General features: G+C 49.1%; 1 protein-coding gene across 1 annotated transcript in view; it reads left to right on the forward strand.

Annotated features, from left to right (window-relative positions):
* Positions 1-13,288, forward strand: part of MED13 (mediator complex subunit 13) — a 303,754-nt gene that overhangs the window by 229,042 nt on the left and 61,424 nt on the right. The window contains exons 22-25 of the mRNA XM_029611551.1: positions 351-542; positions 764-987; positions 1,696-1,838; positions 6,008-6,166. Coding sequence (XP_029467411.1) covers positions 351-542; positions 764-987; positions 1,696-1,838; positions 6,008-6,166 — 718 coding nt within the window. The remainder of the gene's footprint in view (positions 1-350; positions 543-763; positions 988-1,695; positions 1,839-6,007; positions 6,167-13,288) is intronic.

Here is a 13,288-nt window from a genome sequence, read left to right on the forward strand (position 1 = left end):
ATTCCTTCTCAATTCAGCCTACCAGGCCTGAGTCCACAGCAGCGGGAATTCTTGCCTACCATCTGCTGGAGACAGAGAACACTGGCAGGCTGGTGTCAGGAGGTGTAAGGAGTGACATCAGCAAGTCTGTTGATTTGTCTCAATCTGCTAGATGGCATGCATAACCCACTGGTCTGGCTTGGTCTGATTGAATGAAGAGGAAGTTGTGGCTCTTTTTATATATGAATAGTAATTAGCTGTAGTTTGTTCCTGTGCCAGTTGCTTAATGACAAATTAATGCACAAATTGTCATTTTTTAAACAGATGTCAAAAGTACTGGTTTTCTCTTCAGTTAATTTGTTATATTTCAGATTGTGCCATGTCAGTATCTGTTACAACCTGTAAAGCACGAGGATCGGCAGATCTATACTCAGCATTTAAAATCATTGGCATTCTCAGCGTTTACCCAATGCCGAAGACCACTGCCAGTTTCAACCAATGTAAAAACGCTGACTGGTTTTGGCCCAGGTTTAGCCATTGAAACTGCTCTGAGGAGCTCTGAGGTGAGTATTGCAGTAAACTTTATTCACAGTTAAAAATAAATATGAATAACTTCTAGGTTGGTCAAATTAAAAATCTCAGGAAAGCACTTTTGTTTTGCGGTTCCTTAAATCTGTCAAACAGATTACTGTAAAGATGAGTATAAAATATTGAAACTAAAAATTTAAAAATCTTTGTTCTTGGGCTTCTAGTAAGCTTGTCTTATTCTGATCTTTCTTTTCAGAGACCAGAGTGTATTCGACTGTACTCGCCTCCATTTATATTGGCCCCTGTCAAGGATAAACAGACTGAACTTGGGGAGACATTTGGGGAAGCCAGTCAGAAGTATAATGTACTCTTTGTGGGTTATTGTTTATCTCATGATCAAAGATGGCTTCTGGCATCTTGTACAGACCTCTATGGAGAACTTCTGGAAACTTGCATCATTAATATCGATGTACCAAACAGGTGAGCAGTACAATTTAAATTCCTTGTGATAAACGTAGGGAAGAGTATAGAAAGTGATGGTAGAGAGAGACCATATGACCATATAGCCTGCCCACCCAGTCCAAATGATGTGGCATAAGGAAACTGCATCTCACCATTATCTGGGGCTACATTACATCTCAAGAGCAGGCTGTTAACCTGTTTGTTATTTTATGGAGGAAGGAGAATAATGCAGGCATTCCCCTCCCCCCGCCCACTCTGTTCTAGACCTCCTATATATATAGTAACATATATATAAAACCTGAGAAAACCTGAATCCTATGCAGGAATGGTGATGTAACGTGTATATTGAATGTGCAGTGAAGTTCTTTAATATTACAACATGGCTAGGTTAGGTCTATTCCCAGGACCTAAGTCAGCAAGGTTTTGGTTGATTATTATTGAAAGTTTGCTCCCTTGACTTTAGCACGGTCCAGGCTGTACCCAGTTATCATGATTGTGGCATGGCTCCCTTCTATGCTGGGAATTAAAGTAGGGACCATACAAGGCTAACTAGTTTTTAATTTCAAGACAAAAAGAAGTTAAGAAAATGTTTGCAACAGACAGATTATTGCATAGTAATATACCACTTTAAAACAAGGCAGATGTCATTTTCTTTTTTAGCAAACTAAGTAGGAAACTGAGTTCTTTCATGAGTGGCATTGTGCTGTCTTCTTTTGCTGTTGCTAGAGCTCGCAGGAAAAAAGGCTCAGCTCGCCGATGTGGCCTCCAGAAGCTCTGGGAGTGGTGCTTAGGGCTTGTGCAGATGAGTTCACTACCATGGAGAGTTGTCATTGGCCGGTTAGGAAGAATAGGTCATGGAGAATTAAAAGGTAATCATATTTTTAATTATTGAAGGGAAGCCTTGAGCTTTGGAGTAGCTGTGTTTAAGAAAAACCAAGAAGTGACAAATATAGTTGGACTACTGTTTCTATGAGCTTGATATAACAACTGTATATCTGTGATTATTTATTCTATAACAGCTTTTCCTGAACAGTGACTTGGTAATTAAAATCATCAACTGCTTCTACAAGTTCATTGTTCTGTAGCTGAAGTTTATCAGACTATCCTATACTCTGTTCATGGCTTCACATTTTTAGTAGTGTATATTTCCCTGTACATACCCGGATCAGTCCAGACGATGGGTTATGCCTCCCTTCCAGCAGATGGAGACAGAGAAAAACTTGAGGCGCCCTCTATTAACCTAGTGTGACCTCTGTGTCCCCTCAGTATTTCTCTGTCTCCAGCAGATGAAGGTTGCAGAACCTGCGGTTCCCACTTAAATTTCAAATTGTTAGCAAGGAAAGTTAGGAGGATAATTTTTCCTCTTGCCTTTCACAATAATTGAGTCTTTTGAATGGATCAGGTTTAAAAATAAAAAAAAAAAAAAGAAAAAAATTAAGGTGACACAGAAAAGTGCTCTGGGGCTTTCTTAATTGACTGCTTCCCAACTTGCATTTGTACCTGGTTTTGAGAATAGGGATCTATTTCTCAGGTAGGTCTGGGTACTCTTAATTTTAGTTAATTCTTGCCTAGCTCTAAGGGGTGCACACTGGTGGTCCAGCCTCTCCCCCTGCATAAGACCATCTGACCTGAGAAGCTTCATTCCTCGGGGCTGCGATTGCTGAGAGGTGTTATTCCTCAGCTTTTTTATTGATTAAAAAAAAAAAACAGAAAAAAAGACAAGCTTATTTCGGTCGTTAGGAGCGGAGGCTTAGCTTTGTTTTACCTGCTCCTGTCAGGGGCTGTATTGGGGTTGAAATTTGATTGGCTGTTCAGCTGTCCCCTTCCCCCATGCCGCGTGCAACGCGATGCCCAGCCTGTGGGGAGCGTGGAACGTGGTTCTCCCGCGAGGGCATTTGTACTAGATGCCTCCCCGGTGGGGAAGGCTCATCGAGGGCGGCTGATCGGCCCAGTGCCCGCTCTCAGGCGCGTCTTCACTCAGGAGGATCTGCCCCGTTCCCGCCGAGTGCAGGAATGCGGCCATTTTGAATTCGGGTGCGTCTGCTACAATGCAGCCACAGGACAGCCCAGATGCTGATTTCTCTCCTCCTCCACCCATTTTGACTCCGGTGGACCCCCCAGTCTCGGGGGTGGATTCAGGGTACAATTCTTTTGCTCCTCTGGTGGGGGCCCATCCCCCACCTGTGCCTTTTCAGTGGATTTTATTCTGTTATTGCATAATGCTTACCTTGCCAGCATGACTCAGCAGGATGGATTACCTTCTGGGCCCCCCCTAAGGTAAGCAGATTTGATGGCTCCCAGGACGTTTCTGGGATCCCACCAGGGTCCGTTCGGGTAGTCCCCAGCCCTGTTTTGCCTGACCCATCTCCTATTGATCCGGACCAGGATGGTGCTGTGTCCAGCATGCAAGTAGAGGGGGATGATCCCAGGGTCTTGCGACTTTTTAAGAGGGTTGAGCTGGACCCTCTTATTCCCCATGTGCTAGCGGAATTGGATATAGATGCACCTCAGGACCCACCAGGCACCAATACAGGGGCAACAAATATGATCCCGTTCTAGTGGGACTACGTCCCCCTGCGAAAACATTTCTTTTTCACCCAATACTCCTACAGCTGCTGTCCAGAGAGTGGGATTCTCCTGACTCTAGCCTGTGAGTGGGTCGAGCTATGGATAAGCTCTATCCTCTTCCGGAGGAGTTCTTAGAACTCCCTAAGGTTGCAAAGGTGGACGCGTCTGTGTCTGCGGTCACTAAGAGGACCACCATCCTTGTGACAGGAGGGACAGCTTTGCGCAATCTACAGGAACAAAAACTGGAAGTCCACCTCAAAAGAATCTTTCAAGTGTCAGCCTTGGAAGTCAGAGCAGTGGTATGCAACTCCCTTATGCAAAGAGCAGGTTTGAGATGGGTACAGCAGTTGCTCAGTACCCAGGAGTTGCCACCTGGGGAAGCTGAACAAGCAGAACGCCTGAAAGTGGTGATTGTGCTCTATGATCTCTTATGAGTCCTAGCCAGGTCTGTGGTGTCGGCAGTCTCTGCTAGACGTCTCCTCTGGCTCCATAACTGGTCAGCAGACTCTTCTTCCAAGTCGCAGCTGGGTTCTCTCCCCTTTAAAGTTAAATTGTTGTTTGGTGAGGATTTGGAGCAGATCATCAAATCCCTTGGGGAGAACAAAGTACACAAGCTCCCAGAAGACCGTCCAAGGAATTTCAGGACGTTCCACTCATCTAGGACCCGTTTCAGGGGACAGCAGCATTTTTCTCAGTCGAGGCCTGTTTCCCAGAGGCCTCAGTCTGCCAGGTCTCAAGCCTGGTCACATTCCTTTCGTGGCCGCAGATCCTCTCGAGGGGGCTTGCCACAAGGTTCTGCTTCCAAGTCAACCCAATAAAGGGTCGCTGGCCCACGCCTTGCCGCCCAGTGTCGGGGGACGTCTCTCTCTGTTTTACGAGGAGTGGGTCAAAATAATGTCTGATTGTTGGGATCTGGATATTCTACAGCACGGTTAAGTTTTAGTTTGCTCAGCCCCTAAGAGACAGGTTTCTTTTCTCTCCCTGCAGACCATTGCAGAAGCAGCTAATCATGCGACAGAAGCTCAGCAGACTTCTCGACCTTGGAGGCATTCTCCCGGTACCGCTGAAGGAGCAAGAGGCAGGCCACTTCCGTCTACTTCGTGGTCCCCAAAAAGGACAATGCTTTCAGGCTGATCTTGGATCTCAAAACAGTCAACAGAGCACTCAAAGTTCCACATTTTTGAATGGAAACTCTACGCTCAGTGATACGGCGGTGCGCAGCAGGGAATTCCTGGTGTCCTTAGACCTCTCAGAGGCTTATCTCCAGCATTTCCAATTTCGAGCCCTGCCTTTCGGTCTGGCGACTGCTCCCCGCACCTTCACCAAGGTAATGGTAGTGGTGGCAGCGGTCCTACGGAAGGAGGGAGTCCTGGTTCATCCCTACCTGGATGACTGGCTCATTCGGGCGACGTCCAGGGACCTTTGTAAGCAGTCTGTCGACAAGGTATTGAGCCTCCTAAGCTCTCTCAGATGAGTGGTCAATTTTGCCAAGAGCAGCCTTACTCTTTTGCAGATGCTGGATTTCTTGGGAGCTCATTTCGACACCAGCGTGGGCAAAGTGTCCCTGCACCAGGACCGGGCGCTCAATCTCATTTCCCAGATAAGTTTCCAGCGCCTGCCACTTCCCACAGCGTGGGATTATGTCTAAGTTCTGGGCTCAATGGCATCCACTATAAACTTAGTACCCTGGGCTTTTGCGCATATGCAACCTTTCAGAGGGCGTTGCTCTCCCGTTGGAAACCTGTGTCGCAGAGGTTTCACAGATTCGGGTGTCTCTCTGACCACAATGCCATCCTTTCTCCCGAAGGTGGTGTCAGCTTTTCATCTCAATCAATCAGTCGAGCTACCAGCATTCCAGGAAGAGATATCCAGGGAGCTTAAGCGGTTCGATGTTAAGCACACTTTACTTCGTTACCTGGAGGTCACCAATGATTTACGTTTATTGGACCATCTGTTTGTCTTCTGGAGTGGTCCCAAGAAAGGACGACGCTACTATGAAACTGCAAGGATTCTCGAAAGTTTCGGGTTTTGCATTTGAAAGTTGTGGGCTACAGAAACTCTATTGCCTAAGGACAATATGTATATAGTTCCATAATCAGTTGGGTTTTTGTTTGATCCATTCACCAGTTAGTAGTGTTTTTTTCTGCTTTGATATTCTTAATACTGAAGGGACGCAGAGGGCACACTAGGTTAATAGAGGGTGCCTCCCAAGTTTTTCTCTGTCTCCATCTGCTGGAAGGGAGGCATAACTCACAGTCTGGACTGATCCGTGGTCCTACAGGAACGAAAATTAACAGGTAAGGAATAATTTCCTTTTAGTGATGAAAGCATGCATGATTTGCATGATCTGAAAATTTCCAGTTAAATTCAGAAATTTGAATTTATTCTTATAGCCCACCATATCCACAAAGCTTGGTGGTGTACAGTTTCTAATAAAAACATATCAAAGCATAAATGTTCTTTAACACAGATTGGAGCTGTTTGCTGAGTCGCCGAAACCTGCAGTCACTTAGCAAGAGGCTGAAAGACGTGTGCCGGATGTGTGGAATCTCTGCAGCTGATTCTCCTAGCATTCTCAGTGCTTGTCTAGTGGCTATGGAGCCACAGGGATCTTTTGTAATTATGCCAGGCAAGTTGAAGACACCCCATTCTCTCTAGCATGTGTGCTTTTTGTCTTCATGAAACTGGTTTTGTTCCACGTTGGTACTGTAATACAGATGTTATAAGATATGAGGTTTAGCCCTTACTAATGTCTTATTAGCTGTTGAAAAAGTAGCATTTTGTCTAATGTGCTCTGTTACTAGAATGACAACTCCCCTCAGGCTTTAGCCACATAAGCTCATGTTAAATTTCTTAGTAATTAGTTATGTATTTAACCTGTAATTGCCACTGTGATGAAAGAACTACAGTATTTGTAGTTACTGGTGATGTATAATAGTAAATTCTGATGTTTTGTGCTACCAGGCTGAAATTAACAATAGTTTATATAGATTCCCCATACATACAACCACTGAGGTAGATTTAAAAAGCGTTGCTCGCGCAAAAACAGCCACATACGCAAGTATGTGGGCCGCGCGCGAGCAACACGAATTTCCTAGCGTGTAGCAGATGGACTCAGGACCAGTGGGTATAGTGTACTCCTGATAGCAGTTGGAGAATGATCAGATTTCAATCTGACGTCAGCCCTAGTACATATACCCCTGCAGGAAGTGCAGCTCTTCAGTATTTTCCATCTCCATAGCAGTTCGGGACTCTTTGCACACTAGCACAGCGTTAGAGTAAATTTACAAAGAAAAACCCAAAACAGGAAGAAATCTTACCTCTACAGACGAGCCCCGCTCTCCTGCGGTGACACCCATTGGGTCCCTTCCCCAGTTGGGAATTCCCGAGGTGATTTCCGCGATCCCTTTGAGGTAAGCCTTGGTCCGGCAGGGACCTAGCCCCCGACATCTGGTGAGGCTGAGAGTCAGCGGGTGCCACTTTGAGCGCGGCTGTGAAGGTATTTTCCCTCTCCCTCAGCAGCCGGAGACCGCCCGGAACGAGACCAGGAAGCGCCGAGACAAGGTAAGGTAGAAATCTATTTAAAAGTCTCCGGTCTCCGAAGCTCGAGGAGTCGCACGGGTCGCCAGCTGGGACCAGTGCCACCGGGTTGATCTGCCCTAGCAGGGCTAGACCCCAGTCAGTTCCAAGGGTCCTCCCACGTGGAGACCCTCCGAGGTAGTCGCCATATTGCCCACGTGGTCACCGTCACCATTTTAATCTGTTCTCTGCCCTGTCCGCCGTTCCAACCCGTGCGCACAAATCATTGTGCGCACATCGTCGCGCGCACAAATTCCTTGGGCGCACGTTGTCACACGCACAAGCGACGCGCACAGCCACGCGCTTACTGTACTGGGCACACAACAGCGCGCACACCTCCCTGAGTGCGTACCAATCCTACGCGCACAACTTCGCACCGGAGCGCATAACTGTATTTTATGCGTACAAAGCCATGGCACCACCAGAAAAGAAGCTCAAGGCTCAGAGCCTTTGCCCAGCATGCCACATTAGAGCTGCACAGCAAGAGGAGGCCACGGCCCTGTGTATACAGTGCGAGGAGGCCCTGGGGGATCCAGCCCATGGTCCGCCCCCCCCCCCCCCCCCCCCCAGCCAGTGCCGGTTCCAGCTCCTCAAAGAGTACGCTGGACCTAGCGTCTCCCAGCAGGACCCTCCCTCAAACAGGGCTCCCCAGGGACACAGCACCTCTTAATTTAGACCCAGCATCTATCTCCTGGGTGGAATTCTTCCAAGGCCTGCATACCTTCGTCCACATGTAGCCGGAGCCTCCGATAATACAGCCACAACCTCCACCAGAGGACCTCAACATCCTGGGACCCTCTATGCCCAGGGAAGTGTTCCACTGTCCAGAAGCCCCACCTTCGGGGACACGGACAACTCAGATGAGGAATCAGAAACCCTGGAGGAAGGGGAACTCCCTCCAGGGACAAAGCCCCACTGAACCATGAGGCGCTTCTTCACCAAGGACGAGCTTCCAGACCTGGTCACACACAGCTTGAAAGAGCTTGCTATCCCGGGCACAAGTGCCTCGGGGGAACCTAAGACGAATCCACTGCTAGAGGGACTCTGTCAGACCTCCCGTCATTTCCCACTGTTACAAGCCATCCAGCAGCTAACTGACCTGGAATGGGATGCTCTGGAGACTACGATCAAAGGTGGGCAGGCTCTGGCAGCCATGTACCCCCTGGACCCAGCAGCCAAAGACTTCCTGGCATGTCCGAAAGTGAATGCCATAGTCTTTGCGGTTTCGAAGCGCACTACTATTCCAGCGGAGGGAGGAGCAGCACTCAAAGATACTCAAGACAGACATCTGGAATTCATCCCTCAGTCTTTTGACATCTCCGCTATTTCTCTACAGATCGCGGCCTGCTGTGCCATGGTGACACATGCATGCTTGTCACAGACCAGGAACAACACTCCTGGGGAAGTCCTGGAACCAGCAGTATATCATTCTTCATGGATGCCGCTTCTGATCTGGTGCACACCGCAGCTAGAGGAGTGTCATCAGCCGTGGCAGGCAGAAGACAACTCTGGCTCTGAAGCATCTTCCAAAACGAGACTTACAAGGATGCCCTTCAAGGGAACCCTCCTGTTCAGAAGCGAACTAGAGAAACTAGCCAACAAATGGGGCGAATCCCCACTGCCGTGGCTACCGGAGGACAGGAACAAGAGAAACCAGCGACCCTTCCCCCCGAACTTCCAGGGGCAGAAGATCACAGCGCTTCAACCCATACAGAAGCACATATCAAGTGGCTCGCCTTGCAGGCAGGAGCCAGTCCTTTCAGAACAAGTACAACAAAAGGGGAGCCAGCTCGGGCCCAGGCCCAGTCGCACCCCACAATGAAAATCAGCCGACCCGTCCAAAGGAAAAAGCCATAGGGGGCAGACTTGCCCTATTCTACCAAAGATGGATCGAGATAACTTCGGACAAGTGGGTCCTAGCCATCATTCGAGAGGGATATTACCTGGATTTCCACCACCTCCCTCCGGACAAGTTTGTGGAATCCCCTTGCCACGACCCTTCCAAGAGGATGGCAGTGGAAGCTACACTGACCAGATTGCTAGCCTTAGAGGCTATAACACCGGTGCCTCCACAACAAATAAATACTGGATATTATTCCATCTATTTTATCATTCCCAAGAAAGAGGGAACATTCAGGCCCATCCTGGACCTCAAGTCTGTCAACCGTCACCTGAAGATTCCTCGCTTCCGCATGGAAACCCTACGCTCGGTAATAAGGGCGATACAACCGGGAGAATTCCTTGCATCCCTGGATCTGTTGGAAGCCTACCTACACATTCCGATCCATCAAGAGCATCAGCGTTTTCTACGCTTCACTATCCTGGACTGTCACTACCAGCTCCGGGCACTACTATTCGGGTTAGCCACAGCACCCGGACGTTCACCAAGATCATAGTGGTGGTGGCAGCAACACTGAGGAAGGAAGGAATCCACGTACACCCTTATCTAGACGATTGGCTGATCAGGGCGAAATCCACAGAGGAAAGCCACCAGGCAACCAACAGAGTCAAAACTCTACTGGAGAGCCTTGGGTGGGTGGTCAACACGAACAAGAGATGTCTGCAGCCCTCCCAATCTCTAGAATACATGGGAGTCCGGTTCGACACCAAACAAGACAGTCATCCTGACGCTGGCAAGGAGATCAAAACTTATGACCCAGTTGCGAACCCTGTTGAGCGAGCTTTGCCCCACAGCATGGGACTACCTACAAGTCCTTGGCCTCATGGCATCCACACTGGAAGTAGTGCCATGGGCAAGAGCTCACATGAGACCCCTACAGTGCTCACTACTATCACGATGGAATCCACTGTCCCAGAACTACACCGTACATCTTCAGCTCCCGGACAAAGTTCAGACCCAACTACGATGGTGGTTACAAGAAGGCCATCTGAGCCAAGGAGTGAGACTATCCTCACCAATCTAGATCCTGCTCACCATGGATGCCAGCCTATAGGATGGGGAGCACACTGCCAGGAGCTAACCGCCCAAGGGCAATGGAACAAAGAAGAGTCTGGGTGGAACATCAATCGCCTGGAAGCCCGGGCAGTCAGACTAGCCTGCCTACGGTTCAGTCACAGACTCAGAGACAAATCAGTCAAAGTAATGTCAGACAACGCCACAACAGTGGCCTACATCAGCCGTCAGGGAGGAGCCAGAAGCCAACAGGAATCTTTGGAAATAGACCCCCTAATGGCATGGGCAGAAGCGAATCTTCAAGAGATCGTGGTTGTCCACATTGTGGGGAAAGACAACATCGCTGCAGATTACCTCAGCAGAGAAAGTCTAGATCCAGGAGAATGGAGGCTGTCGACCACAGTAATTCCAACTGATAGGAAACCGTTGGGGAACACCAACCATGGACCTCCTGGCAAACCGGTCCAACGCCCACGTGCCCAGCTTCTTCAGCCGCAGGCGGGAACTCCAGTCCCAGGGAATCGATACCCTGGTACAGACCTTGGCCGCAGGAGACCCTGTTATATGCCTTCCTGCCGTGGCCCCTATTGGGTGCAATCATCCACAAGATAGAACACCACAGGGGACCAGTACTTCTAGTGGCCCCGGACTGGCCAAGAAGACCGTGGTACGCAGACATGCGAAGACTGCTGACAGGGAATCCCCTCCCGCTACCTCCATACAGAGACCTGCTCCAACAAGGACCGATCCTCTACGAGGATCCAGCTCGATTCTCTCTTACGGTCTGGCCATTGAGAGAACTCGCCTGAGGAAGAGTGGATACTTGGGGGGCAGTAATTGACACCCTACTCCGAGCATGCAAGTTCTCCACATCCCTAACATACATAAGGATTTGGAGAGTATTCGAAGCCTGGTGCGAGGATCGCGACATCGTTCCACACTCAGTCAAAATTCCTGCAAATTTGGAATTCCTGCAGAACGGACTACAGAAGGGATTGTCTCTCAACTCCATCAAGGTACAGGTGGCCGCATTGTCATGCTACGGAACCAAGAGCGAGAGCGGCAGCATAGCCTCTCCCCAGATGTCTCCCGCTTTCTGAAAGGAGTCAAGCAGATCAGACTACCCCTAAAGTGGCCAGTGCCTCTTTGGAACCTCAACAAGGTCCTAGATTTCTTAGCAGGAGCCTCTTTCAGACCTCTTCGCGGCCTGTCTCTCTGGCTATTAACATTGAAGACAGCCTTCCTGGTGGCAGTCTGTTCGGCCCGTCGTATCTCCGAGCTACAAGCACTGTCCTGCCGGGAGCCGTTTCTCAGACTCACCCCGGGAACCATCCAGTTTCGCACAGTTCCGTCGTTCCTCCCCAAAGTGGTGTCTCACTTCCCTCTTAACCAAACCATCTCGCTACCATCACCAGATGAGCATAAGAATTCAGAAGAGGCTCGAAGTCTACGCCATCTCAACGTTGGCAGGCTCCTAGTCCGATACCTGGAAAGGTCGGAATCCGTACGAAAGACGGACCACCTATTCGTCCTTCACAGCGGGAAGAAGTAGGGGGAAGCGGCCTTGCGAGCGAGCAACCATAGCCCGCTGGATCAAAGAAGTGATCAAGGCGGCCTACATAGAAGCAGGCAAGCCACCGCCTTTACACGTCAAGGCCCATTCTACTAGAGCCCAGGCAGTGTCCTGGGCGGAAACCAAGATGCTGTCACCCGCCGAGATCTGCAGGGCGGTGACATAGTCCTCCATCCACACCTTCTCCAGGTTTTACCGCCTGAATGTTCAGGCTCGGGAGGACACAGCATTTGCAAGGGCAGTACTAAGTGGGTCAAGGGCAGCCTCCCACGCGGTTCGGGAGTAGCTTTTATACATCCCATTGGTCCTGAGTCCATCTGCTACACGCTAGGAAATGGAGAAATTACTTACCTGATAATTTCGTTTTCCTTAGTGTAGACAGATGGACTCAGCATCCCACCCACAGCTGCCGTTACTCATGGAATTCTCGGGGGACATCCCCGGGAGTGAGTGATTCACGGGTAAGCCATGCTTTCCTTTATCTAGGACACCCATTCTACCGGGTGTTGACGTTTCTCAGTTGAGGGCACTGGCGGTCTCCAGCTATAGCTAATTCAACCAGTTCAAATTAATTAAGTTATCCAAGTTAATCAAGTTATTCAGATTATTCAGTCATACATATATCCACAATGCTTTTCGAGGAGAATACTGAAGAGCTGCACTTCCTGCAGGGGGTATATGTACTAGGGCTGACATCAGATTGAAATCTGATCTGTCTCCAACTGCTATCAGGAGTACACTATGTACCCATTGGTCCTGAGTCCATCTGTCTACACTAAAGAAAACGAAATTATCAGGTAAGTAATTTCTCCATTTTAAGAAGCTGACAAGGGCATGCACGTTCGGAAGGAGGCAGAAAAGGGGCAGGCCATGGGCAATTCCGGGAGTGGATCCAACATTGATGCACACAACCAGAAATGTTTATAGGTAATGCACGTACGTTGCCTGCGTAACTTTGGTACTGCTCCTCATGAGGCTCGGGGGGGGGGGGGGGGGGGAGAGACTGTAGAGTCAGTTTGACACTATATGTACCGCTCTAGAGGGGGGACTTTGAATTGAGGTGGGTTTGGGGGGTGCTGTTAGACACATTCAGAGGTATTCATAGTAAAATTGATATTAGGAAAGAATTATAGTCCTTATAAGTGATGAAAAGGAGTAGTTCCCTGTATGTACCCAGATTAGTCCAGACTCTTGGGTTTTGCCTCCCCTCCACAGATGGAGACAGAAATTTTACTGCCACCTGCAATCCCTCAGTATCTCTCTGACTCCAGCAGATGGTAGAGATGCAAACCTGCAGTCTAGGGTTTAGTTTAAAAAAAAAAAAAAAAAAAAAAGTTAGGTTAGAATAGGAAGAAAGCTGGGGTTTGCTTCCTGAGGTGTTAGGCACCGTTTGCGGGCCATCCCTCCAATGGAGCCAGGCATCCGGGGGCGGGTGGGGTGGGTTTAGATAACCCTGACTGTCTTTTGCTCCCACCCTGCCGGAGGGCCTGACATCCAGAGGCTTCTGGTTCTCTCTGCCTCCGAAGCTGTTCCCGGGTTCCTCTGGTCCAGCTTTCTCTGAGGTTGGGTAGAACTAAAAAAAAAGAAAAAAAGCTAAAGTTCTTCTGGTAGGCCTCCGGAGTTAGTCAGGACCCAGCTGCAGCCCGAGGAGGAGTATGGGACAGAGCCGGGTGCGTGGGGGTCGA

Source organism: Rhinatrema bivittatum, chromosome 8 (genome assembly GCF_901001135.1).
Source record: "Rhinatrema bivittatum chromosome 8, aRhiBiv1.1, whole genome shotgun sequence".
NCBI classification, from domain to species: Eukaryota; Metazoa; Chordata; class Amphibia; order Gymnophiona; family Rhinatrematidae; genus Rhinatrema; species Rhinatrema bivittatum.